Genomic DNA, 26,312 nt, shown 5'->3' on the forward strand with positions numbered 1-26,312 from the left:
GAGATCCATACTAATTATTTATTCATGGGCTAAACAAAAACATACACAGACTAATTCTATTTAAAAATTGTCATTTAAAAAAAATCAACCATAAAACATTTCACAAAAATAATTTAGGGTAGGTGAGATAATCTGTACACCAGTATCATAGTAGTGGGTCTAGACATGCTGCACTGGACTGACAGGCTTACGCAACAGAAACGACTACAGAAATGTTTCACGTTTTCTGGGAGCTATTCCATATGCGAACCACTGACATTCAGCAAGCAGCAACATACCTACAGTGCAACATTTCACAGTATCATCTAGGACATATGTCTGTTCATTTGCCCCCAAAAATTATATTGGTCTAGTTCAGCTGGACAACATGTTAACACCAAATCACACAGACAGCATTGACATTATAGCACTTGACTTAATTAAGCATTCTTAATAACAGCACATGGCTCCTTAGAACATTATACACAGGTGGTACATAGAAAGGGATACCAACATATCACAGAACATTGCTGCAAGGTTGGTTCCTCTTGTATTTTGCGGAACATATGAAGACAAATATAGGCAGAATTTGCATTTGAGAGACCCATTCCACCACTATATAACATAATGGTCAATAGTTAGTCTAAGAGGCAAATGGAAGGGGGGGGGGGGTTATCCTATAAGTTCCTCTATGGCTAAAAACAGAAGAGCAAAATCTAGAGGGGGAAAACTTCAAAGACTTCATTCCTTGGCAGACCTTTTTCATAGTTATTGATGGTCCATTGATAGCAGCATTGGAACGGAGGATAGATGTCTTGGGAATAGGGTGCCATTTGGGAAGCAGGCCAGATATCCACCAGATGGACACTGCTTATTAGGTGCTTTCCATTTGCGAAACACTAACTCTTAAAACATCACCTCAAGAATATGAACAGTACCTTCAACATCTCTTAAAAAAATTTGTCTTTTTTTTCTTTGAGGCGCAAGATGAATAAATCATGATAAAAAATAAAATCAAACTTGTTAAAACCAAGTCATGTTTCAAACCTGGACCTTCTCGGCCACCACGCACCAGTTGGCGTGGTCGAAGTAGGAATAAAGGACGTGGAGCTCTTCGACGTGGCTCTCGATCAGCTCCGCCAACTCGCCCTCCCGGAACACGTGGTAATAGCGCAGACACGAGGCGGCCGCCGGCTCCCCTTCGCTGTCCTGTTTGAGGTCTCCTGGTGGGCCTGCGTCCTTCTCCCCTGGCCGCCCTGGTCCCTCTGTGTGCTCCCTCTGGTAGGAGGAGACCAGGTCAGGCAGGGCCACAGAGCCACACTCCTGGACCAAGGCACTAGAGACACTGGTCTTCCCTGTGGAGTTGGAGTGGTTGTCGTTGCCATGATCTCTCTGGCTCCTGGCTAAGTCTGTGACCGAGTCAAAGACATCTTCCTCCGAGTTGTTCCTGGAGAAGCCAGAAAAGAGGTTCGACAGCTGCTTTATGAGACACGCTCCCCTGCCTCTGCGGCCGATCTTTCCCCCCTCCGCCTCCCCAAGCCGGGAGGAGACGGTGCTAATGAGTTCCCTGGAGGTGGATCTGGAGATGGTCAGGCTGCCAAAGTCAAAGACCGAGTCCAGGGAGCGTGAGAAGAACCACAGCCTGTGGCTCTGATGGGGACTGCAGGTCATTTCCTCTTTGTCCAGCATGGACGATGTGCTTTTCACCTTCCTGTTCTTGTCGCTGTAGAGGCATTCTTGGATAGGTAAGAAAATAAATCGTACTTGGTTAGTCCAAACACACACACACACACACACACACACACACACAAATATTTTAGGGGTTAAGAGCGTTGCTCAAGAGCACAACAGCAGGAGATTGCACCTGGGATCAACAACAAAAAATAGCAGCCTTCCAGATATTGAACCAGCAACCTTCCGGCACCTCCCTAACCAGCTACCTACCGCTCATGCTCTGCACAGCGCCCCTCCGCCGGGGTGTGGGACGCTCCCTGCCTAGGGTGGGGGACGGGGGGTTGGGGTTCCAGGGCACAAAGATGTCCTGCTTCTGAAACTTCCGCCGTGTCTGCTCCATGGCCCACACGTAGATCATGATGCGCCCGCCCACGCGCAGGGTCCTTGCCATTTCCTTTATTGCTCGAATACGACGCTCTTTGGTGGAGAGATGATGGATGACTAGAAGGAGGAAAAACATTTGAGGGTCGGAAAGTTGAGCAGTTCGGCAGTGCAACTAGGAAAGTGGTGGGCATTGGAGCTTCTTGTACAGTATTGTCAGATGTTCAACAGATCTTTCTGAATGGAAGGTTCAGAATGGGAGGGGGGGGGGGCATTGAGATAGCAAAAAGGGTTCAATAATAGCATATAAGGGGCATCAAAATATTTATTTCAAAAGTTGGTCAATTTTAAATTCAAATGACTTCCTGAATTGACTTCTTTCAATTTGAATTAACCCCAATACTGATGGGATGGATTTGAACCCACGTCAGCGCCGCTCTACTTGTGCTCTGAAGGCAGCGGCAGTAACTGTTCGACTACCTGAGGCCACTGAGGGGCCAGTGTTTATGATTATTAATACTGTCCTAGGGCAAATGATCATCCGAATCCTGCCTACTCACGCGTTGGTAATTCACACCGCTTTACCTTGCAATAAAACCATTCATTATTTCCCAAACATACCCTTGTTATCTTGGTAACCCGGCTGCCGAGGCAACAAGGGCGCTGTGCCAGGAAGTGTATCTCATGTCAACTATGAAACTCGCCTTGTTTTCAACATGTCACAACCACTCTGATTTGAAGTGAAGCACTGAACATGAACAGCTACATGATACTCCCAACTGTCTCTGCTTGGGTATGTTAAATGGGAAATTTGGGATTCAAAAACAACAAAACGGAACCAGCCACTTTTTTGGGTAAACAGCTTTGGGATGGGGCTGGAGAAATCGAACCACTCAAATTCATTGACAGAGCTATGGTTGCAAGGGCTGACCATCCATGAGATCAAAATGATTTTTAACCATGTTTTGAAGCTGTACAGTATTTGTTTACAAATTACGATTGCAACATTTACAAACAATGGAGTGAAACCAGCTTATATTTTGGGTGATAAGGTAAGACAGTTCAACTAAGCTCATGAGGCATGCATACGTTATATTTAAGCAGTAAGGTCCGTGGGGGTGTGGTATATAGCCAATATACCAGGGCTAAGGGCTGTTCTTGGGCACAACGCAACGCCGTGTTACAGCTGTGATATATTGGCCATATATCACAAACCCCATGAGGTGCCTGCCTTATTGCTATTATAAACTGGTTACCAATGTAACTAGAGCAGTTAAAATAAATGTTTTGTCATACCCGTGGTATACAGTCTGATATACCACAGCTGTCAGCCAATCAGCATTCAGGGCTCAAACCACCCAGTTTATAATCAATGGCTATATATATCATGAATTTAGAAGTCCAAAAATGTATGTACCAATCCCACATTGCCCCTTTAAATCGAAGGGAGATGGATAAATGAATGTGACACATGTGAGACTCATGTCAAAGACAATTTTCAAATGTAAATTGGATATACAAAGCTTTTTCTATTGAATTTAATAAAGTGCCCAGTTAGCCTAACACTGGGTCCCAATTCACTCCCTCCTACGGTGCTTGATTTGGGCCGGAGCTTTCCAGAGCACCGTACTGGCACTTCTAATTTTGGGGGAAATTGCATTTTGGCTCCTCTATAAAACAAAGTAGCATATCGCAGGCCCAGATTCACACACGGAGGCAAAAAAGGTTGATCAAAGCACGAAGGCGGGATCTGCATTGAATAGCAATGGAGCGTGGGCATTCAGTTCCTGATTCCGTTTTGTTCACATTTATTTGCCGCTAGTCTGTGAATCTGCGTGACAGTAGGCTGTTAAAGATTGCGTTGGTACTGAAAAGAACACATAACTTCCAACATCTGATTCAGTATAAGCACGCCCAGGCCCTGGTGAGGAGAACTAAGAGGTCATGTTGGCGTTGGTTCTGTGACACCATTGGAAGGGAGACACCTGTGGGAGAAGTGTGGGGGATGATTAAGATGATTAGTGGGGTCAGAAGGGAGAGGGATAATCCAGTATTGATGAGTGGGGTCAGAAGGGAGTGGGATAATCCAGTATTGATGAGTGGGGTCAGAAGGGAGTGCTATAATCCAGTATTGATGAGTGGGAAGGATGTGCCAGTAACAGATGAGGAGAGATGATAGCCGAAGCGTTTGTCCAAGTGAAAACCTGGTTAACTTGTCAGATGGAGGGGCAGAGAGATAATGAGAGAGAAGCATCCAGGAGTGCTAGATAGGAGGGAGGATGTAAATGATGCGTTGAATGCACAAAAGGGAAATAGGTCATTTCACCTGGGAAATTTGAGGTGTGCCATGTTATGTTGGCTCATCTTGTGTTGAGGCACTGGATAAGGTATTGGTGTTGTACAAGAGTGTGGGAGGAAGGGAAACTACAGTAGCAGTACCAATCCGGAAGCCAGGGAAGGACCCAACGAGGCCAACAAGCTATCGGCCAATACCTTTAACATAACATGCATTTAAGATTATGGAATTTATGATTACGGAGAGGCTAACTTACATCCTGGAGTGCAAGGGGCTAGTATTGCCACATCAGAGTGGGTTCAGGAAAGGTAGGGGAACTATGTACCCAGTGCTCTGCTAAGAAGCAGCGGTCAGGAAGGCTCAAGTGAACAGGGAGACTGTTGTATCCATCTTTTTTGATGTGGTCGAAGGTGTATGATATGATGTGGAAGGAGGGGTTGCTTATCGAGCTCGATATTCTGGGGTTAGGAGGAAGAACGTACACCTGGATAAAGGATTTCCTGTTTGGAAGGTCTATCCAGGTCAGGTTGGGGAAGCCTCTCAGGCAGCTACCTGGTAGATAATGGTACACAGCAGTGGAGCGTGATTAGTCCTCTGTTGTTCTCAATCATGATCAATAATGTTTACTCTCAGGTACAGCCAGATATTGGGAGGTCGTTATTTGCAGATGGGGCCTTATGGAAGAGGGAAAAAAAATGTGCCATACATAGTGAAGAAGGTACAGGAAGCAATTGATGAGGTACAGCGGTGGGCATTAATGACTTCTTAGGGCTAGGCCCCTTTTTTCTCAATTTCTGCCTGAATGATGTGCCCAAAGTAAACTGCCTGTAGCTCAGGCACTGAAGCCAGGATATGCATATAATTGGTACCATTGGAAAGAAAACACTTTGTAGTTTGTAGAAATGTAAAAATAATGTAGGAGAATATAACACAATAGATATGGTAGGAGAAAATCCGAAGAAAAACCAACCAGAATTTTCTTTTTTTTGAGAGACCATACACTTAGAAATGCAAGAGAAAGGTAATATTGTAAAATGGCTCCCTGGATGCAATTCCTATGGCTTCCACAGGGTGTCAGTCTATGTTCAAGGTTTCAGGCTTGTAACTTCAAAAACAAATAAGAAATAACAGTTTTAGTATGAGGACACAGACTTGGAAATCCGTGTTTTTGCGCGCCACGATGAAGTTGCGCACCTGCTAAAATTGGTTTCCTATTGAACATCTTTCCGAAATAAATATTATAGTTTGGTTACATTTAGGGTGTCTGAGGAGTAAATAGGAACTCATTTTGACTTGTTGAAACAAAGTTTAGGGGTAGATTTTCAGATTCCTTTCTCTGCAAGTTGAACAAGTTTATTAATCAAATTGATGGCGCCAACTAAACTGACTTTTTGAGATATAAAAAAAATATTTTATCTAACAAAACGACACTACATGTTATAGCTGGGACCCTTTGGATGACAAATCAGAGGAAGATTTAAAAAAAGTAAGTGAATATTTAATCTTTATATGTGAATGTATGAAACCTGTGCCGGTGGAAAAATATTTAGATGTGGGATCCTCAAACAAACAATCACAGGCATGTTTTCGCTGTAATAGCTACTGTAAATCGGACATTGCAGTTAATTAAAATGAATTTAAGCTTTCAGCTGATATAAGACACTTACATGTACCTAAATGATTAAAATCCATAATATTTATTAGAATTTATTATAATTACGCACCCTCCAGTTTCACCGGAAGTTGTCCCGCTAGCGGGACACCGATCCTTAAAATGTGGGGATTCAGGTCCTCTGTAGATAAAACTCAGACAGTGTTCTTTACCAGGCGGAAGCTGAGGTACACTTGAGGTTATATGGGAGAAACTTGGAGAGGGTGGGGGCCTTCAGGTTCCTTGGGGTATACTTTGACACTAGACTGACCTGGGCAGAACACATTGAGAGAGTGGTGGGAAAGTGTAAGAAGGTGCTAAATGTCATGCGCTGTCTGACGGGGAAGGAGTGGGGGGCTGGGCGTTCCTCATTGAGGACCATGTATGTTACATTGATCTGATCTGTAATAGGCTATGGCAGCGAATGGTTTGACAGCTTAGACCTCATTTGAAAGGCTAGATGTCATACAGGGGCAAGGACATCCCTAGTGTCTGTACTACAGGTGGAGATGGGGGATATGCCATTGCAGATTAGGAGACACCAGCTGGCAATGAATTATTGGGTCAATCTACAGGGACACGGGGTGTCTCATCCTGAGAAAGGGATTTTACAGGCATGCTGGGAACATGAGCGAAGACAGAACAGAGCTTTGGGTGGGTGGGTAATACCCAGGTGAAGGAGATGGGACTGTATAGAAGGGAGTTTAGTCCAACGGTAGCTATTCCTGTAAATTCATCATGGCTACTCCCGCCTCCAGTAGTTGATCTAGAAGTGTTGGAGAGACTACAGAAAGATAGGGAGGGTGTTGATCTATCTGATTTGTTTAAGAGACGTCTGGATACTGTGTACTTTTACTTCACTACATTCTGAAGGAAAATGATGTACTTTTTACTCCATACATTTTCCCAGACATCCAAAAGTGCTCGTTACATTTTGAATGCTTAACAGGCCAGGAAAATTGTGAAATTCACGCACTTATCAAGAGAACACGTGGTCATCCTTACTGCCTCTGATCTGGTGGACTCACTAAACACAAATGCATCTTTTGTAAATAATGTCTGAGTATTGGAGTGTGCCCCTGGATATGCATACTTTTTTAAAAACAAAATGGTGCCGTCTGCTTTGCTTAATATAAGGAATTTGAAATTATTTATACTTTACTTTTGATACTTAAGTATATTTTAGCATTTACATTTACTTTTAATACTTAAGTATATTTAAAACCAAATACTTTTAGACTTTTACTCAAGTGGTATTTCACTGGGTGACTTTCACTTTTACTTCAGTCATGGTTGCCACCACTGAGGGTGGCAACCATCCTCAGTGGTGGCACTCTTTTGTTCAAGCCCTGGTCTAACCACACTGTAGCATTACCATCAGCTGCTCAACAGAAACTTAATAAGCAGACTAGGGTGTTTCATGGCTGGATCAAAAGCCAAGGCCGCACACACAGGAGCTCTCCAGATGGAGGGTTGACCACATGTGACTGACCGTGCAGTTCTACTTTGTGGGGGTTAAGTGCCTTGATCAAGGGCACAATGGCAGGTCTACATGGGATCAGACACAGCAGCCTTCCAGTGTCAATAATGCTTACTTTTTCATGTAGGCTATAATAATACAATGTGTACAAACCCTTAACAGTGAATAAACAGAGGTCTCTATAGCATAATGTCATTTGTGAATTTCGATGAACATAGTCTAATGGACCGACTTGGAAGAAGACCGCTCCTGCACTTCTTTCATCCCAAGTCAAGCACTGCTTATACCTATCCAGAAACTTCCGATATGCAAACATTGTAGGGTTAGGCCCGAGGGGGCATGAGGAGGACAGTGAAAAGAAGACAGTAATGGTAGCAGGAGTGTGAGTCAGAATGCAAGCCAGTTGGTCTGAACCCCGTTTGAACCGGGGTCAGACACACTAACTGCTAGACAACACAGGCCAGTACTCTCTCATGTTGAGTGAAGCATAGGCCTACCTGCGATAGAGAGGACACCGTCAAAGCAGCTGTCCCTGTAGGGCAGCCTGAGGCTGTCACACAGCTGCACCTCGTGGCCCTGGCTCCAGGCAGAGTCCACCAGGGGGCGACACACGTCACAGCCCAACTTGAACACACTGCCGTTGATGTGCAGGTACTTGCCATTGCCACAGCCTGTGATGGGGATGAGGGCAGACAATCAACAACAAACACCAGGTCCCAGTCCTGATTCTACACCCTTCTCCCAAAGTGTGCACTTGCTCACTCACAATCATAGATTTCAAAGAATTGGATTGATGTAAGCATTGGCTGGAGGGAGTTTCCACCATTGTTTAATCCATGACCGGGAGTGTGCATGTGCACCCTTTCGGAGAAGGGCAGAGAATCAGGATGCAGCTTAGATGTAAACCCCAGGAGAAAGACATGCATGAGGCCAATATGAAATGGCACCCTATTTGCTTGCCTATATGGTGCACTCCTTTGGGAGTGCTACTTGTGTTTTGACATTGACATCATGACTTGAAGCAAGGCCATCTCAGAATCAGAATGACTGGTACTTTCGAGTGTGAAAAACAATTCCCTAGTGGGAAATTAAGAATATCACACACCATCTTAGACAGTAGCTGAAAGCAAGAGTCAAACAAAGACTAATTTGCTTGTCAACAACGAAACATTGCATCATGAAATCAATCAATAGCAGGTAGAAAACCTTAGGCAGAGTATGTTGTTATTGGCCTTTTTGTTCGTTTCAATTAAACTCAGGCCACCAGAGATAGTCAGTGGGAGGACAGACAGAGGCCAGTATTAAGACAGACAGAGACACATACCCACTTAATGCATGTCCATCAGCAGTAGAACAGACACAGTAGCATACATACCCACGTCAGCGATGATACTGCCAGGCTCATGCTCCAGTAGGAACTGACGCACCTTGGGCCAGGCCTTGTAGCGGCTGTCGTTAAAATAAGGAGCAATCTTCTCGTAGACACTGTGCACATGCTCCCTCTCTAGCCGAGTGGCAGCCTCCTCCATCACGGTCATCCAGGCTCACTCATAAAACCAGCCGCACAGCTACAGGGCAGACAATAACAACAGGTTGGATTTCCAAGGGAGAGGCTGCGTCCCAAATGATACCCCTATTCCCTAGTGTACTAGATAGGAAATAAGATGCCATTTGGGACATAACCAGAGTGTTCTTATGGGATATGTTCAGGACAGGTAGTCCCTTGTCCAGTGCTGTAAAGTACTTTAAAGTAGTACTTAAGTCGGTTTTTTTTTGGGGGGGGGGGGTATCTGTACTTTACCTTACTATTTATATTTTTGACAACTTTTACTTCACTACATTCCTGAAGAAAATAAATGTACTTTTTACTCCATACATTTTCCTTGACACCCAAAAGTACTCGTTACATTTTGAATGCTTAGCAGGATAGGAAAATGGTCCAATTCACACACTTATGAAGAGAACATCCCTGGTCATCCCTACTGCCTCTGATCTAGCGGATTTACTTAACACAAATGCTTTGTTTGTAAATTATGCCAGAGTGTTAGAGAGTGTCCCTGGCTATCAGTAAATAAAAAAATAACAAGAAAATTGTGATGTCTGGTTTGATTAATATAAGGAATTTTAAATGATTTATACTTTCACTTTTGATACTTAAGTATATTTTAGCAATTACATTTACTTTAGATCCTTAAGTATATATAAAATCAGATACTTAGACTTATACTCAAGTAGTATTTTACTAGGTGACTTTCACGAGTCATTTTCTATTAAGGTATCTTTACATATAGTAAAGTATGACAATTGGGTACTTTTTCCACCAATTGCTTTGTCCCATTTCCAACCCCCAAAAAATCTGCCATTTCGTGCGTACAAAACACAACCCTGGCCTTTTTGTTCAGGACAGGTAGTCCCTTGTTATTCAGGACTGGCAAAAAGTGCATATTCACTGACGAGTAGCGGTTTTGTCTCATAAGGGGTGATGGTCGGATTCACATTTATCGTCGATGGAATGAGTGTTACACCAAGGCCTGTTACCCTGGAGCGGGATCGATTTGGAGGTGGAGGGTCCGTCATGGTCTGGGGCGGTGTGTCACAGCATCATCGGACTGAGCTTGTTGTCATTGTAGGCAATCTCAATGCTATGCGATACAGGGAAGACATCCTCCTCCGGCATGTGGTACCCTTCCTGCAGGCTCATCCTGACATGGCCCTCCAGCATCACAATGCCACCAGCCATACTGCTCGTTCTGTGCGTGACTTCCTGCAAGACAGGAATGTCAGTGTTCTGCCATGGCCAGCGAAGAGCCCGGATCTCAATCCCATTGAGCACGTCTGGGACCTGTTGGATCAGAGGGTGAGGGCTAGGGCCATTCCCCCCCAGAAATGTCCAGGAACTTGCAAGTGCCTTGGTGGAAGAGTGAGGTAGCATCTCACAGCAAGAACTTGCAAATCTGGTGCAGTCCATGAGGAGGAGATGCACTGCAGTACTTAATGCAGCTGGTGGCAAGTCCAGATACTGACTTACTTTTGTTCAGAGACACATTATTCAATTTCTGTTAGTCACGTCTGTGGAACTTGTTCAGTTTATGTCTCAGTTGTTGAACCTTGTTATGATCATACAAATATTTACACGTTAAGTTCACTGAAAATAAACAGTTGACAGTGGGAGTTTTTTTTCTTTTCTGAGGTTTACATACACCTTAGCCAAATACATTTAAACTCAGTTTTCACAATTCCTGACATTTAATCCAAGTAAAAATTCCCTGTTTTAGGTCAGGTACGATCATCACTTTATTTTAAGAATGTGAAATGTCAGAATAACAGAGAATTATTTCTTTCAGCTTTTATTTCTTTCATCACATTCCCAGTGGGTCAGAAGTTTACATGCACTCAATTAGTATTTCGTAGCATTGCCTTTAAATTGTTTGACTTGGGTCAAACGCTTCAGGTAGCCTTCCACAAGCTTCCCACAATATGTTGGGTGAATTTTGGCCCATTCCTCCTGACAGAAGCTGGTGTAACTAAGTCTGTTTGTAGGCCTCCTTGCTTGCACACGCTTGTTCAGTTATGCCCACAAATGTTCTATAGGATTGAGGTCAGGATTTGTGATGGCCACTCCAATACCTTGACTTTGTTGTCCATAAGCCATTTTGCCACAACTTTAGAAGTATGCTTGGGATCATTGTCCATTTGGAAGACCCATTTGCTACCAAGCTTTAACTTCCTGACTGATGTCTTGAGATGTTGCTTCAATATATCCACATAATTTTCCTTTCCTCACGATGCCATCTATTTTGTGAAGTGCACCAGTCCCTCCTGCAGCAAAGCACCCCCACAACATGATGCTGCCACCCCTGTGCTTCACGTTTGGGATGGTGTTCTTCGGCTTGCAAGCCTCCCTCTTTTTCCTCCAAACTTAACAATGGTCATTATTGCCAAACAGTTATATTTTTGTTTCATCAGACCAGAGGACATGTCTCCAAAAAGTACGATCTTTGTCCCCATGTGCAGTTGGAAACCGTAGTATGTCTTTTTTATGGCGGTTTTGGAGCAGTGGCCTTTTCCTTGCTGAACAGTCTTTCAGGTTATGGCGATATAGGACTCGTTTTACTGTGGATATAGATACTTTTGTACTCGTTTCCTCCAGCATCTTCACAAGGTCCTTTGCTGTTGTTCTGGGATTGATTTGCACTTAAATCGATTTGTACGTTAATCTCTAGGAGACAGAACACGTCTCCTTCCGGAGCGGTATGACGGCTGCGTGGTCCCATGGTGTTTATACTTGGATACTATTGTTTGTACAGATGAACATGGTACCTTCAGGCATTTGAAAATTGCTCCCAAGGATGAACCAGACTTGTGGAGGTCTACAATTCTTTTTCTGAGATCTTGGCTGATTTCTTTTGATTTGCCCATGATGTCTAGCAGAGAGGCACTGAGTTTGAAGGTAGGCCTTGAAATACATCCACAGGTACACCTCCAATTCACTCAAATTATGTCAATTCGTCTGTCAGAAGCTTCTAAAGCCATGACATAATTTTCTGGAATTTTCCAAGCTGTTTAAAGACACAGTCAACATAGTGTATGTAAACGTCTGACCCACTAGAATTGTGATACAGTGATAAGTGAAATAATCTGTCTGTAAACAATTGTTGGAAGAATTACTTGTGTCATGCACAAAGCAGATATCCTAACAGACTTGCCAAAACGATAGTTTGTTAACAAGAAATTTGTGGAGTGGTTGAAAAACGAGTTTGAATGACTCCAACTTCCGACTTTAACTGTGATTAGCTATTTAGCAGTCTTATAGTTTGGCGAGGGAGGTGGGGTAAAAGCTGTTCAGGATCCTGTTGGTTCCGGGACTAGTCCTTGTGGTAGCAGAGAGAGCAGTCTATGGCTTGACCATTTTTGGAGCCTTCCTCTGACACTGCCTTATATAGAGGTCCTGGATGGCAGGGAGCTCAGCCCAAATGATGTACTGGGCTGTACTCACCACCCCCTGTAGCACCTTGCAGTCGGGTGCCTTGCAGTTGCTGTACAAAGCGATGCTCTCAATGGTGCAGCCGTAGAACCTTTTGAGGATCCGAGCCAAATATTTTCAGCCTCCTGAGGGGGAAGAGGTGCTGTCGTGCCCTTTTCATAACTATGTGGGTGTGTGTGGACCATATGAATTCCTTGACGGAAAGGTTGTTGGAGGTATGGATGTAAACAACTAAGGCCGCTGCAGGGAAACACCACTGCAGGATCATTCAATTTATGGTGTAGCTTAAAGGGATACTTAGGGTTTTTGGCAATTAAGCCCTTTATCTACATCCCCAGAATCAGATTAACTCATGGATGTCTCTGCATTCAGTATGAAGGAAGTTAGTGGTAGTTTTGTGAGCCAATGCTAACTAGCATTAGCACAATGCTAGCTGTTTTCCAGTCATTGCGCTAACACTACTTAGCAATTGAGCTTACGCTATTTAGCAACTTCCTTCAAACTGCACACAGACATAAAATGGTATCCACGAGTTCATCTGACTCTGGGGAAGTAGATAAAGGGCTTCATTGCCGAAATCCTGAAGTATCCCTTTAAGGACAGGTATCAATATAGTGTCAATATCCAATGACAATGTCCATGAGAGGAACAGCTTGAGTGTTGTATCCGCTTTAAAACCTCTGATACAGCATAAACATTCGGAGTGAAACCATAGTGCGGTTGTCTTGTTTCTGCAACCGATTGCATTGTGGCCACCGTCAGTAGGGCTAGGGTTGCCATGTTTAACAGAAACCCCAGTTGTAGGTTTCCCAGCTGATTCCAGGAATCTTCCAACTGGCATCTCAACCTTTTACATTTTGGCACATCGTAAAACTTTTTTTTCTACAGGAAACAAAATTGATTTAGGTTTCACTCTATTTAATCTGCTTACTGAATACCACCCAGGTCAGGTGCTACATGTTTAAATGTGTCCTTCCATTCTCTGCCACTGTTCATCCACATAAAACACGACTCAATGGAACAGGGCACATAGATTTGACATCACTGGGTGTAATTTATCACAGAGAACATACCGTCTGAGTGAGCTTGCGCGAGTGTGTGACTGTGTGTCGTGTGTGACACAGTGCGTGTGAGAATATGTGCGAGTGTGTCGTGACTGTACTGTAGTCTGCCTTAGTCTACTAAGATGCGAGGCAACGCCTACCTTTACCGTCCTACTTCTGTTATGCTGCTCACAGCTCCATGAAGAGACAGTTTGAATCTCACACAAAGAGACACACAGTGGCGGTTTGAATCTCAATAATTATCTAATGGTCTAATATGATCATGAGTCATTCTAATTATAGGCTTGTCAAACACAACATCCTATTTTCTTTCAAGGCTGGTTGGACAGATAACATTTTCAACAAAATCCAGTCATCTTTGAGACAGATCATGATAACTTAACAGCAATGTCACTGACACCAGAAGTCCTCACATAAATACAAGTACACTGACATTTTTGATATCTTGTGCAATGTGCATGCTCTGCCTTAATAATATAATCATATTTCCTTCAGATGGCCCAGCACCTTGGTGATGACATCAGCCAGGTCAGATGAAGTGAAAACACATGGCTCCTTTTGGAGCACATATTGCCTTCAAGGAGAACTTGTCTATAGAGCCCCACAGTGGAGATGTCATAATACCCATAAAACCTAGTGGTCAAACAGGGAAATGGTTCCAATCATTTTTCCACCATTCATTTTTTCCAAGGGACGAGTTTCATGTAGGCTTACCCTGGAGTGACATTTTGATATCTACGTAAATCTCTCTTGGACAAGGTAACTTTAAATCAATATATTTGGATTTGAATACTTGAATTAGATTTTAAAATGCTAATTAGCATCAAAGTAGACATCATGCAAGACTACAAATCCCTGCAAGTTCTTGCACATCATCTCTAGTTGACACCTTTGCTAACAGGTATTGTGTCAATTTACAACTTGCACAAGAATTCACAGAATTGTCCATTTAAAGAAATTGCCAATTTACTCATTACTAAATTTTTGCTAACATTAGATAGTTAATCCAGAGATACTTACCTTTGCCTCGATTCGGCAGTCTCGTCCAAATCATCATGGCATTTGTAGTGCTTGATAATAGCCACATTAGCAACTAATTAGCATTTCATTTTTTGGGGTTAAGTACAGGCGAACATACTGATAAGTCACCTTCGAGAGATTTACACAAACACAAATCAGTCCTTATTTTATGTGTTTCTAAAGTATACACTTGTTTGACCTATATTTTATGGGTATTATGACTTATACTGTGGTACTCTATTGACAGAGGGAGCACGTGAGCGCTGTGCACGTGCTCACTCAGAGGATGGGGAACTTAAGTTTGTAGTCAATATTCTGTGCTTGGCTGCATCCTGCTGAAACTCTCAGGAGAAGCAGCCAGTGTACATTGTGACAGAGAAATAGGTTGTACCCACTGGCAGAGACCGTAGCAAAACTAAAGTGTCTTATTTTTGCTGGAGAAAGACCAAACCAACCAAGCAGACTATATCCTAGAAGTTGACAATATCCTCTGTCAAATAGCAAACGTTATGTTATCGTAGCCCTCAGGCGTGGGTCGGGGAGACAATATTTCCCCTGCAAAACAACTTTTGTGGCCGAAACGTTATCCGTTATCCAGTGTTTAGCCTTTTCTTTCTAAATGTAGACATTTTGATGCCAACAGGCCTACTAAACAAGGCAGACACCGTTGAGAGCAGAGGCTGTGAATGTTGCCTCGCATCAGATGGATGAATGCATTAACCTTGAATGTCAACACAGGTACATCAGTGTCTGCTAGCGCCACCGCCTCTCTTCAGGCTGATGCTCAGAACGCTATGTCCAAGTAGTATCATGTATACATGATGGGTAGAGTCAGTCATTTCAAAAGGTTATTGGGAACCACTGCGCTCAGAACTGGTGCATTGGCCAAAATGAAAAGATCAGATTCATTAGTAGTAGGTATTTTTGCAGGTACTGCTTTTGGTCTGAGCTAGCTGTTCTCCCATTCAGTATCTACCCACCCTCAGATGGTAAAACCTCTTGCAACTCATCTTTACTGAGCCTATTTCTGTAACAGATGCTCAGCAAAAGGAGGAAAAAAAACATGAGCTTATGTAACATGGTTATCTAGCTGGTTGTGTGTGTGTGTGCGCGTGCTACATTGTCAGGCATCTATAGTGGCTTGCGAAAGTATTCACCCCCCTTGGCATTTTTCCTATTTTGTTGCCTTCCAACCTTGAATTAAAATAGATTTTTTTTTGGGGGGGGGGTTTGTATCATTTGATTTACACAACATGCTTACTTTTTATCTTCAAGCAAAGGCTTTTTTCTGGCCACTTTTCCGCAAAGCACAGCTCTGTGGAGTGTATGGCTTAAAGTGGTCCTATGCCAGATACTCCAATCTCCGCTGTGGAGCTTTGCAGCTCCTTCAGTGTTATCTTTGGTCTCTTTGTTGCCCTCCTTGCCTGGTCTGTGAGTTTTGGTGGGTGTCCCTCTCTTGGCTGGTTTGTTGTGGTGCCATAGTCTTTCAATTTTTTTTTCTAATGTATTTAAATGGTGCTCTGTGAGATGTTCAAAGTTTCAGATAATTTTTTATAACCCAACCCTGATCTGTACTTCTCTACAACTTCTTCCTAGACCTGTTTGGAGAGCTCCTTGGTCTTCATGGTGCCGCTTGCTTGGTGGTGCCCCTTGCTTAGTGGTGTTGCAGACTCTGGGGCCTTTCAGAACAGGTGTATATATACACTGAGATCATGTGAAACCTAAATAAAGTCCACCTGTGTGCAATCTAACTAATTATGTGACTTCTGAAGGTAATTGGTTGCACCAGATCTTGTTTAGGAGCTTCATAGCAAAGGGGGTGAATATATATATATGAATATATATGCACACACCCCTGCCCAGTGCTCAGCCTCTGAATGACAATAGAGACTAAAATTTGTTCACAGGTAACACAAAAAGATCAGCCCCAAAATGAATAACAAAGACTTCTGTGATTGGGAGAAATTGTGCTCGTTTCTTTTCTCTCTGGTAGTCAAGATCATTTAAACTCTCCCACTTTGCTGCAATTACATTATAGGCAACAGGATTTTTTTATACATACAGTACCAGTCAAAAGTTTGGACACACCTACTCATTCTAGGGTTTTTCTTTATTTTTACTATGTTCTACATTGTAGAATAATCATGAAGACATCAACACTATGCAATAACACATATGGAATCACGTAGCAACCAAAATGTATTTGATATTCTTCAAAGTAGCCACCCTTTGGCTTGATGACAGCTTTGCTCCATCCATCTCTATGATTTGAACAGACACAGGCCACTGACCTTTAAATCTCAGCAGTTGCTAAAGGCTTTCTGCTGTGTAATGCGAGTCTGTTAGGCTAATGAAGATACTGCTAGGTAGTGTTACTTCCCTGACAGGGTACCAGTGTAGCAATTAAAGAGGAACAGCCAGAGTGGGGTTTGAGCCAGCAATCCTGCAGTTATAGGGAACATGCACTATCTACCACCTGTGCTATAAGGGCCGGTTTCTAGGTCACAGCCTAGTCCTGGACTAAACTTTGTCAATGGATATTCTCCATTGAGATATTCTCTTGGTATAGGCTACACACATAGAGAAGCTACACAAATCACTGAAAAAGGGAGAGCACTATAGTAAGTCTCATGAACTACAACAGAAGCGTTTCTTCAGTGAAGAATGCTGCTTACATAGACAGTTGGTGACTCATTACTCAACAGTTGACTGTGGTCCCTAGAGTGTCTTATGGCAATTCCTCTAACACAGGGTTTCCCAAACTCAGTCCCCCCCTGGGTGCACATTTTGTTTTTTCCCCCTAGCACTACACAGCGGATTCAAATAATCAAAACTTGATGAGTCGGTTATTTAAAATCTCCATTTTACAGCACGTGTTTACAGAAGACAGAGGGACCACCTGTGCTAATTAGCTACAGTATCTAGTATGCTCTGAACACCTGTGTGTAATGGAAGAATGCTGCCAGAAATGTATTATCACTGGAAAATACAGTCTGCTGCAACTGTGATGAAGCCGGTTAAAACAGTTTACAGGGCGCAAATCTCACTATTTTCCCCATCAATCTACACATAATACCCCATAATGACTTAAGTGAAAACACGTTTAGAAATTTTTGCTAATGTATTAAAAAGAAAAACAGAAATTTCACATTTACACAAGTATTCAGACCCTTTACTCAGTACTTTGTTGAAGCACCGTTGGCAGCTATTACAGACTCAAGTCTTTTTGGGTATGATGCTACAAGCTTGGCACACCTGTATTTGGGGTGTCTCTCACATTCTTATCTGCAGATCCTCTCAAGCTCTGTCAGGTTGGATGGTGAGCATCGCTGCACAGCTATTTTCAGGTCTCTGCAGAGACGTTCGATCAGGTTCAAGTCCTGGGTCTGGCTGGGCCACTCAAGGACATTCAGAGACTTGTCCCGAAGCCACTCCTGCGTAGTCTTGGCTGTGTGCTTAGGGTCGTTGTCCTGTTGGAATGTGAACCTTCGCCCCAGTCTGAGGTCCTGAGTGATCTGGAGCAGGTTTTTAAATCAAGGATCTCTGCACATTTATCCGTTCATCTTTCCCTCGATCCTGACTAGTCTCCCAGTCCCTGAAAAACATTCCCACAGCATGATGCTGCCACCACCATGCTTCACCGTAGGGATGGTGCCAGGCAGGGGCGGACTGAAACAATAATTCATGCCTGGAATTTGACTCCTTCCCAGGCCACCCTGTTCACGCAAACCACCAGAACGCTAATTTTGTAGGCTAACCCTATTTGTTGATGTAACGGGTACCAACCTAGTTATAAATTTGGACACTATGTCCATCTGTTATCCACATTACAAAATACAAACATTTGGGACTGACCAAAAAGTAGCCAATCTGAAACACTGAGTTTAAGGTATGCTATGGGTGCACCCTCAAAAACTCACTAGGATTACACCAATCATACCACATACAAATGTACAAGGCCAGACACACAAAACAATTAGCCTACAGTTTTTAAAAAGAGAATGAGATATTGAGTTAATCATTTGAGCTCTTTATATTCAAGCATCAAGCATATCAAAAGTATCAAAACATTTCACACACACACATTCACTGAACTTGAACATAAGCTACAACAATGTAAGTAAGTATAATACAAAAGTCAAAAAGCACTCCTCTACAAAAAAATGTAGATTACAATGTTCCCTCACTGGTGTCCATAAAGCCAACAGCACACAATAAACACATCTATATACTGAGTCAATGAAATTGAACATTGGCTACATAACTGCAAGTATAATATGAAAGTCCAAAAAACATGCCTCTGTACAAAAGCTTTAACTCACGGCAAATGTTCTTTCACCCTTGTCAGCCTGTTAAGCAAAGAGTCATAGCATAGCTACTTCAGGGTAACCAGTAAGTAATTACCACTAGTAACAATATAAACTCAAAAAACTAGCCATGATTGTCGGCCATGTTTTAGAAGTTATATGCAGCTACGTGTCTGTGTCCTGTAGCTAAGCCCACATTTACCAATAACTTTAACTTCATCAATCACACGTTCCATGACCTGCCTCCTCTTTCTGACCTGGTCTCGTTGAACTGATATTTGCTTATCACTCAGAAGGGTACAGATGTCTGCTTTGCTGGCTCTGAGGAAAAAGGTTTCTGCACTTTCTCAATGGGTTTTGCTTCTCTCATGTTCCTGTACTTTCTGATGGGCATGTTTCCAGGCCTGCATGCCTCCTTTGATAAATGCACTATCACTGGCTGAAGGTTTTGCGAATGCAAGACATATTGAGCAGAACAAGGAGTGAGTTACTTCATTGTATGTCAGCCATTTTCTGTTTGTGCCATCTTTGGAGTGGAAATGGGAATGACTCTTTGAGGGGTTTGTTTTGGGTGGTACTGAAAAAAATAAGTCAAAATCCTTGGACTGAGGATGGGCAAAATAATCAAATGGATTTTCCCTGTACTGGGCTCTGAACCTCTCTCTCTGCACATCTGGTTGCTCTGCAGAATGAGATTAACATGGTAAATAACCTAGACTTAAACTTGTATTACTGGTGCAGTCATCGATTGTATGCCCCCCAATTACAGTCCTACTGATAATCTCATAAATAAAGCACATATTCATCTAAAATCATAGCCTACATGTTTAGGTTTGTGCTCTTAAGTTGTACCTGAAGGTTCCTGCTCTGAGTCTGACTCTGTACTGACCACCATCTCCAGTTGTACAGGAGCACCTGAAGCTCTGGTGCTGCTTCCTTCTCCACCTTTACAAAGAAAATACTCTATTATCATACTCACTATCATTAGTGTATCAGTAGGCTACATTAATACAGCTCTGGAAAAATTAAAAGTGGTCTCTTCATTTGGAATGGTCTCTTAAATTATTCCCAGAGCTGTATATTATTGTAATAACTTGTAATGATGGTACTAATGGCGCTAATTATCTTTGTCATTGCCTGTGCTGTGTCACACAGGCTACTGTGTTACGTTCATGGATGTATTATGGTTACGTTACTGTAGCCTGTTTCGCTGTACAGTGTATGTGCACTTTCCCCAGCTTATGTGGCATGAGTCATTACCGAATGCTGGCAAGTCCATACTCTAAGTTGACTATTTTCTACTAGTTGAAACATATAGCCTTCAATGTCATATTATGATCGCTATGTTGCACTCATTGCTTTGATATAAGACGTGCAAACTGTTTAGCCTACCGGCCGTTGTGTCGCTATTATTAGCTGGGCTACTTCGCTAGCCATGCTGGGTGTCGTGTGTGTGTCAGTGTGTGTGGTTTAGCTGTTGTTTTTGATTGACCTGGTCCCTTACTGGCGAATATGTCTCTCATTTTGCAGCGTCTGTGGCAAGGGCCTCTTCTTTATTCTCTCCCTCTCTGCTTCACCTTTCCTCGTCTGACTGTCCATTTCGCCATGCGACTTGTCTAAAAAGTTATCTGTAGAGAGGCAGGTAGACGGTTCCTATGTGCGTCGCGGAGAGACCTGATGTCATTTTTGGTGCGGGGACACTGCAGCGAGTGAGTGAGAGTGATGATGCCTGATGCGTGGATTCTCCGTCAACTCATTCCTGCTTGCTATATTATTGCTGGTCAAGTTGACTATTCACCGCAGGCCAAAACGACCCTCAGGCCACCGGGAAATGTCCCGGTGCTCCCAACGGCCAGTCCGCCATTGGTGCCAAGTTTCCTCCAGACGTGATGCTTGGCATTCAGGGCAAAGTGTTCAATCTTGGATTCAGACCAGAGACTCTTGTTTCTCATGGTTGGAGAGTCCTTTAGGCAAACTCCAAGCTGGCTGTCATATGCCTTTTGCTGAGGAGTGGCTTCCGTTTGGCCACTACCATAAAGGCCTGATTGGTGGAGTGTTACAGAGATGGTTGTCCTTTTGGAAGGTTCTCCCATCTCCACAGAGGAACTCTGAAGCTCTGTCAGAGTGACCATCGGGTTCTTGGTCACCTCCCTGACCAAGGCCCTACTCCCACGATTGCTCAGTTTGGCCGGGGGGCCAGAACTAGGAAGAGTCTTGGTGGTTCCAAACTTGATCCATTTAAGAATGATGTAGGCCACTGTGTTCTTGGGGACCTTCAATTTTCAGGATGCTGGGGGAACTCCCTTAAATCCAATCAATTGAATTTACCACAGATGGACTCCAATCAAGTTGTCGAAACAGCTCAAGGATGATCAATGGAAACATGATGCACCGTTGCAAAATTTGTCTGAATATTTATGAAATTAAGATTTTTTATTTTTATTACAAATTTCTAAAAACCTGTTTTCACTTTGTCATTATGAGGTATTATGTGTAGATTGATGAGGAATATTTTTTATTCATTCAATTTTGGAATAAGGCTGTAACGCAAGGGGGTATGATTTGCACTCTTTCAGAGTTCTAAAAGCAAGCACAGCAGAAACTGGCTACTCTTTAGTTGACAAGGTAACTGCTGTTTAACTTTACATACAAAAAACTAAACTGGTGTTTATTCGCAGTGCTGAGGTAGTATTGTAACTGACATGTAACGTTAGCGAATGTTTTATCCCCTCTCGACTGAGATGAATTAGCTGCACTAGCTAGTAGCTACCACAGTCAGGTAGAGGCTAGAGCTGACCTAAAGCTGTTAGATAGTAATAATAGTTACCTCATATCGCTATCTAACAGCTTTAGGTCGGTATGGAAATGTTTTTAGCCTTTGTTTTGAGAGGTTTTATTAGTCAGTATGGCAATGTAATGTTATTGAGCTGTCCGTTTCTCTTGCTAATTCCCTACTTTTCACACTGACACAGTAATACACAGCTCTAACATTACAGGCTTCACTGTCACGGTGCACAGTAGAGGTCTGCACCAGCATCCGCAGCTTTTCATACCCCGCCGGCTTTCTGTCCGACTCCCACAAGAACTGGTCCCAAACCCAACCACAGTCCCGCAATGTTATTTTAGGCGTATGTGACGCAGCTCACTTGCCTGCCATGGTCACAGCAATTTTGAGCCCTATAGGCAATATCAAATGAGCAAAAATACCTTCAAATAGTTTAAATTACCAGGAGATTCTCACATGGCCACTATATTAGGCTATCTGTATTACTGGGCTAGATCAGCCAATATGTTAGATATAGTTTGAAGATAACAGTTGGAGAGACTTGCACTTTCTCTTGAGCTATTTTTATAGGCTACCTTCTAGGAGTGGGAAGATTTTCAGACAGAAATATGGGTGATTAGTATTTAGAACTTTCTAGGCAATGTAGGAAGTACATTTCCTTGGAAAGAGACCCTCACTGTGCTTCTCTGCTCATGCATAGGCTATATCCTACTCTATTTAATTGAGACCATACACGCACCTGATCTCACAGGTATGGCTACTGAACTGGAAGCAGCAAGAATGAGGACAGTGACACTTGCTACATTTTGCATAGTCCTATGGAATATAGCCCACCTATTAGGAGGACGATTTGCAGGCAGAGACAAATAAATGGGTAATCAATACTTAGTAATATGCGCAACGGTCACTCACCATAGCAGCCTAACCTATGTGCGCTTTGTGCCTTTTCCATGATTACATTTTTACAGACACTGTAAACTGAAGTCTAATCTTATTTAATATTTAACTGTGGTGTGATTCTCCGTCTATGTAGGCAGCCTACTCTATTTCAATGAGACCACATATACTAGTCGCACTTGAACACTCACGTCCAACTATGAGAGGTAGGCTATTGAAGAAGTTGAAGCAGCATATACTGTAATCCCAAAGTCATCTGTCTGACCGCCCGCAGAATGTGCCACAATGATCTCTATCAGACCCGCAGGTCCTTCAGGCATCCCACAGGAATGGAGCCTTGCTCATCATGTCTTAGCAGGACGAGATGGTGACAGGGGTCCCAGCAGGGTCAGAGAGCTCAGGTGAATTTAGCAGTATATTAACAATATCAATGAATGATACAAAGTTGCATCTTGATTTGATGGGTAAATCTACAGTAGCTTCAGGACAGCAGTTTAAAGCTACAGTCTGGGATCTGGGAATAACGGTCATTTCAATTATTGAACCATTATTTTATGTTGATACTGGAGACTTATCTGAAGAAACTGTTTAACCAAGCATTTATAGCAGCTAAGAAACATGTCCATTAATTGGAAGGTTGGTTATCCTCACACAGTGGATAGTTATGTATCACTAGCTTTGATTTATTACCAGATTAAAGGGTATACTGGACAACTTTCATAAAGTCTGGATGCCTAATATAGAGTAGGCTGTGTGGTTTGGGGCGCTGCATGGTGGTGGACAGCTAGGGACATGACGGGGCCACCCAGCTATATTGTGTGTAAGCAAAAAGAGCTCTACAGTATTATTAGTCCTATGAGATTAATCATATGGAGGATTTGCTGTTTGTGTGTGTTAATGTACATTTTGAGGTGTACAGTTGAAGTCGGAAGTTTACATACACCTTAGCAAAATACATTTAAACTCAAGTTTTTCACAATTCCTGACATTTAATCCTAGTAAAAATTCCCTGTTTTAGGTCAGTTAGGATCACCACTTTATTTTAAGAATGTGAAATGTCAGAATAATAGTAGAGAATGAATTATTCCCAGTAGGTCAGAAGTTTACATAGACTCAATTTGTATTTGGTAGCGTTGCTTTTAAATAGTTTAACTTGGGTCAAACGTGTCAGGTAGCCTTCCACAATAAGTTGGGGGAATTATGGCCCATTCCTCCTAACAGAGCTGGTGTAACTGAGTCAGATTTGTATGCCTCCTTGCTTGCACACGCTTTTTCAGTTCTACCCACAAATTTTATATAGGATTGAGGTCAGGGTTTTGTGATGGCCACTCCAATACCTTGACTTTGTTGTCCTTAAGCCATTTTGCCACAACTTTGGAAGTATGCTTGGGGTCATTGTCCATTTGGAAGACCCATTTGCGACCAAGCTTTAACTTCCAGAATGATGTCTTGAGATGTTGCTTCAACATATCCACAATTTTCCTTCCACATGACGCCATCTATTTTGTGAAGTGCACCAGTCCCTCCTGCAGCAAAGCACCCCCACAATGTGATGCTGCCACCCCCGTGCTTCATGGTTGGAATGGTGATCTTCGGCTTGCAAGCCTCCCCCTTTTTCCTCCAAACATAACGATGTTCATTATGGCCAAACAGTTCTATTTTTGTTTCATCAGACCAGAGGACATTTCTCCAAAAAGTACAATCTTTGTCGCCATGTGCAGTTGCAAACCGTAGTCTGACTTTTTTTTTTTTAATGGCAGTTTTGGAGCAGTGGCATCTTCCTTGCTGAGCGGCCTTTCAGGTTATGTCGATATAGGACTAGTTTTACTGTGGATATAGATACTTTTGTACCCGTTTCCTCCAGCATCTTCACAAGGGCTTTTGCTGTTGTTCTGGGACTGATTTGCTGTTGTTCTGGGATTGATTTGGACTTTTCGCACCAAAGTACATTAATCTCTAGGAGACAGAATGAGCAGTATGACTGAGCGGTATGACCGCAGCGTGGTCCCATGGTGTTTATACTTGCGTACTATTGTTTGAACAGATGAACGTGGTACCTTTAGGCGTTTGGAAATTGCTCCCAAGGATGAACCAGACTTGTGGAGGTCTTCAATTCTTTTTCTGAGGTCTTGGCTGATTTCTTTTGATTGTCCCATGATGTCTAGCAATGAGGCACTGAATTTGAAGGTAGGCCTTGAAAGACATCCACAGGTACACCTCCAATTGACTCAAATGATGTCAATTAGCCTATCAGAAGCTTCTAAAGGCATGACATAATTTTCTGGAATTTTCCAAGCTGTTTAAAGTCACAGTCAACTTAGTGCATGTAAACTTCTGACCCACTGGAATTGTGATAGTGAATTATAAATGAAATAATCTGTCTGTAAACAATTGTTGGAAAAATTGTGTCATGCACAAAGTAGATGTCTTAACCGACTTGCCAAAACGACAGTTTGTTAACAAGAAATTTGTGGAGTGGTTGAAAAACTAGTTTTAATGACTCCAACCTAAGTGTATGTAAACTTCCGACTTCAACTGTGTCATTTTGTTTCCAAAACTTTCCCTTGGGAACAAAACAAAATTAAGGTGGGAACTGGGAAGGAACTCTGACTGAAATTTGATATAGAGGATGTCTTAATAAAGTCAATGAAATGTCTTTGTAGTTTTTCAAGAGTTGTTCATTTGTTAGGCTATTGGTTAAAGGTGCAACAATATTTATTATTGAATTACCTTTGATCTAGTTCAGTCTGATTAATCACATTAAACATACGTAATAATGATATTTTACCTAGCTTGATGACAGTGGGTATTTTTACTTACTCTTGTTCTAAATAGAGACGGCATATTGGATTGTGTAAAAATGCAGGAAAATAACTTTAGATGTCCCAAAAGAATTCTGGGGGAGGACCACCAGACCCCCCACCAGGTTATGTCCCCCCCACTTCTAAAACCAAAGTGGTGCCCCTGGTGTAGAGTAAGTGTATATTTTGCATTTGTGAAATTCTTTTGATGTGATAGTAAAGGGCTTTATGTTTCTAGAATCATATCGCAATTGAGAAATCAATTTATTTTCAGATGGAGTATTTGGCTGTTTTGGCTGCCAGAGCCAGTCTGCCTCTGAAAATAACATACAACGTCCTTGGACCTTAAAATTAAGAATACCTAAGAGTACATCTTGGGCTAAATGGGATAACCTTTTTCGATTACTGTACCACTGTTGGGTAAATTCATTTTGGTCTGCCTGGAGTACCGCTGAAGTATCCCTCATGTGCATTTTACCAGTAGGCCTAAGGTCTCATGAGACTTCTCAATTACCCACTGTGGCTAGGCCAAGTACCCCTGGTTGAGAACTAGACTGGGAACAACTGCATTAGTACATATACTCTAGCTAGCCTAAAGAAACCGCTCTACGTTAAAAGTATAACCACAAATTCAACAGAGAACGTATCTTCGCGTAGCATACTCACTTAAATTTGTATCGCGTTCAATCAGCAACATTGTAAGATTATAATTACCGTAAATACTTCTGCCGGCCAATTTATCATGTCGGCTACATGTCAGCAACGGAGGAAATATGTACAAATAGGTTGGCAGCGTTGATAAAGGCTGAGTGAAATTGGCGTTCTGATTCAGTCCTATTTTGACTAGATGGGATACAGTTTATGTCTGAATTGACTTTCCGTAGCAGGTTAGGATCATTTATGCTGCAGCTAAAGCGAATTAATGTAGCAGGTTAGGCGAATTAGATTAAGGTTATGAAAATGGTTCTGGTTAGCTAGAATTAAAAATAATTC

The 26,312-nt window shown here is 42.5% G+C and overlaps 1 protein-coding gene across 2 annotated transcripts; it reads right to left on the reverse strand.

The window, feature by feature from the left end:
* trmt9b (tRNA methyltransferase 9B) lies at nt 1-26,312 on the reverse strand. Of its 2 annotated transcripts, XM_014161904.2 has the most exons (6): nt 26,034-26,176; nt 19,689-19,781; nt 8,837-9,029; nt 7,959-8,132; nt 1,924-2,154; nt 1-1,715 (listed from the first exon to the last, which is right to left on the reverse strand). In XM_014161904.2, exons 3-6 carry the CDS (start codon nt 8,997-8,999, stop codon nt 1,021-1,023), a joined length of 1,263 nt encoding a protein of 420 aa, XP_014017379.2. In that variant the 5' UTR covers nt 9,000-9,029; nt 19,689-19,781; nt 26,034-26,176; the 3' UTR covers nt 1-1,020. The 2 variants fall into 2 exon arrangements, with proteins under 2 accessions (XP_014017379.2, XP_014017378.2); XM_014161903.2 differs by lacking the exon at nt 19,689-19,781 and having other exon boundaries at nt 26,034-26,312.

Source organism: Salmo salar, chromosome ssa20 (genome assembly GCF_905237065.1).
Source record: "Salmo salar chromosome ssa20, Ssal_v3.1, whole genome shotgun sequence".
Taxonomy (NCBI): domain Eukaryota; kingdom Metazoa; phylum Chordata; class Actinopteri; order Salmoniformes; family Salmonidae; genus Salmo; species Salmo salar.

Bases quoted from the DNA above. Each gene is read 5' to 3' on its own strand.
- trmt9b (XM_014161903.2), bottom strand. From the start codon at position 8,999: ATGACCGTGATGGAGGAGGCTGCCACTCGGCTAGAGAGGGAGCATGTG. The intron at 8,133-8,836 runs GTATGTATGCTA...TCCCCATCACAG, and splicing joins CAGTATCATCGCTGACGTGG to GCTGTGGCAATGGCAAGTAC. The intron at 2,155-7,958 runs GTAGGCCTATGC...TCCTCCTTCTAG, and splicing joins CGGTGTCCTCTCTATCGCAG to TCATCCATCATCTCTCCACC.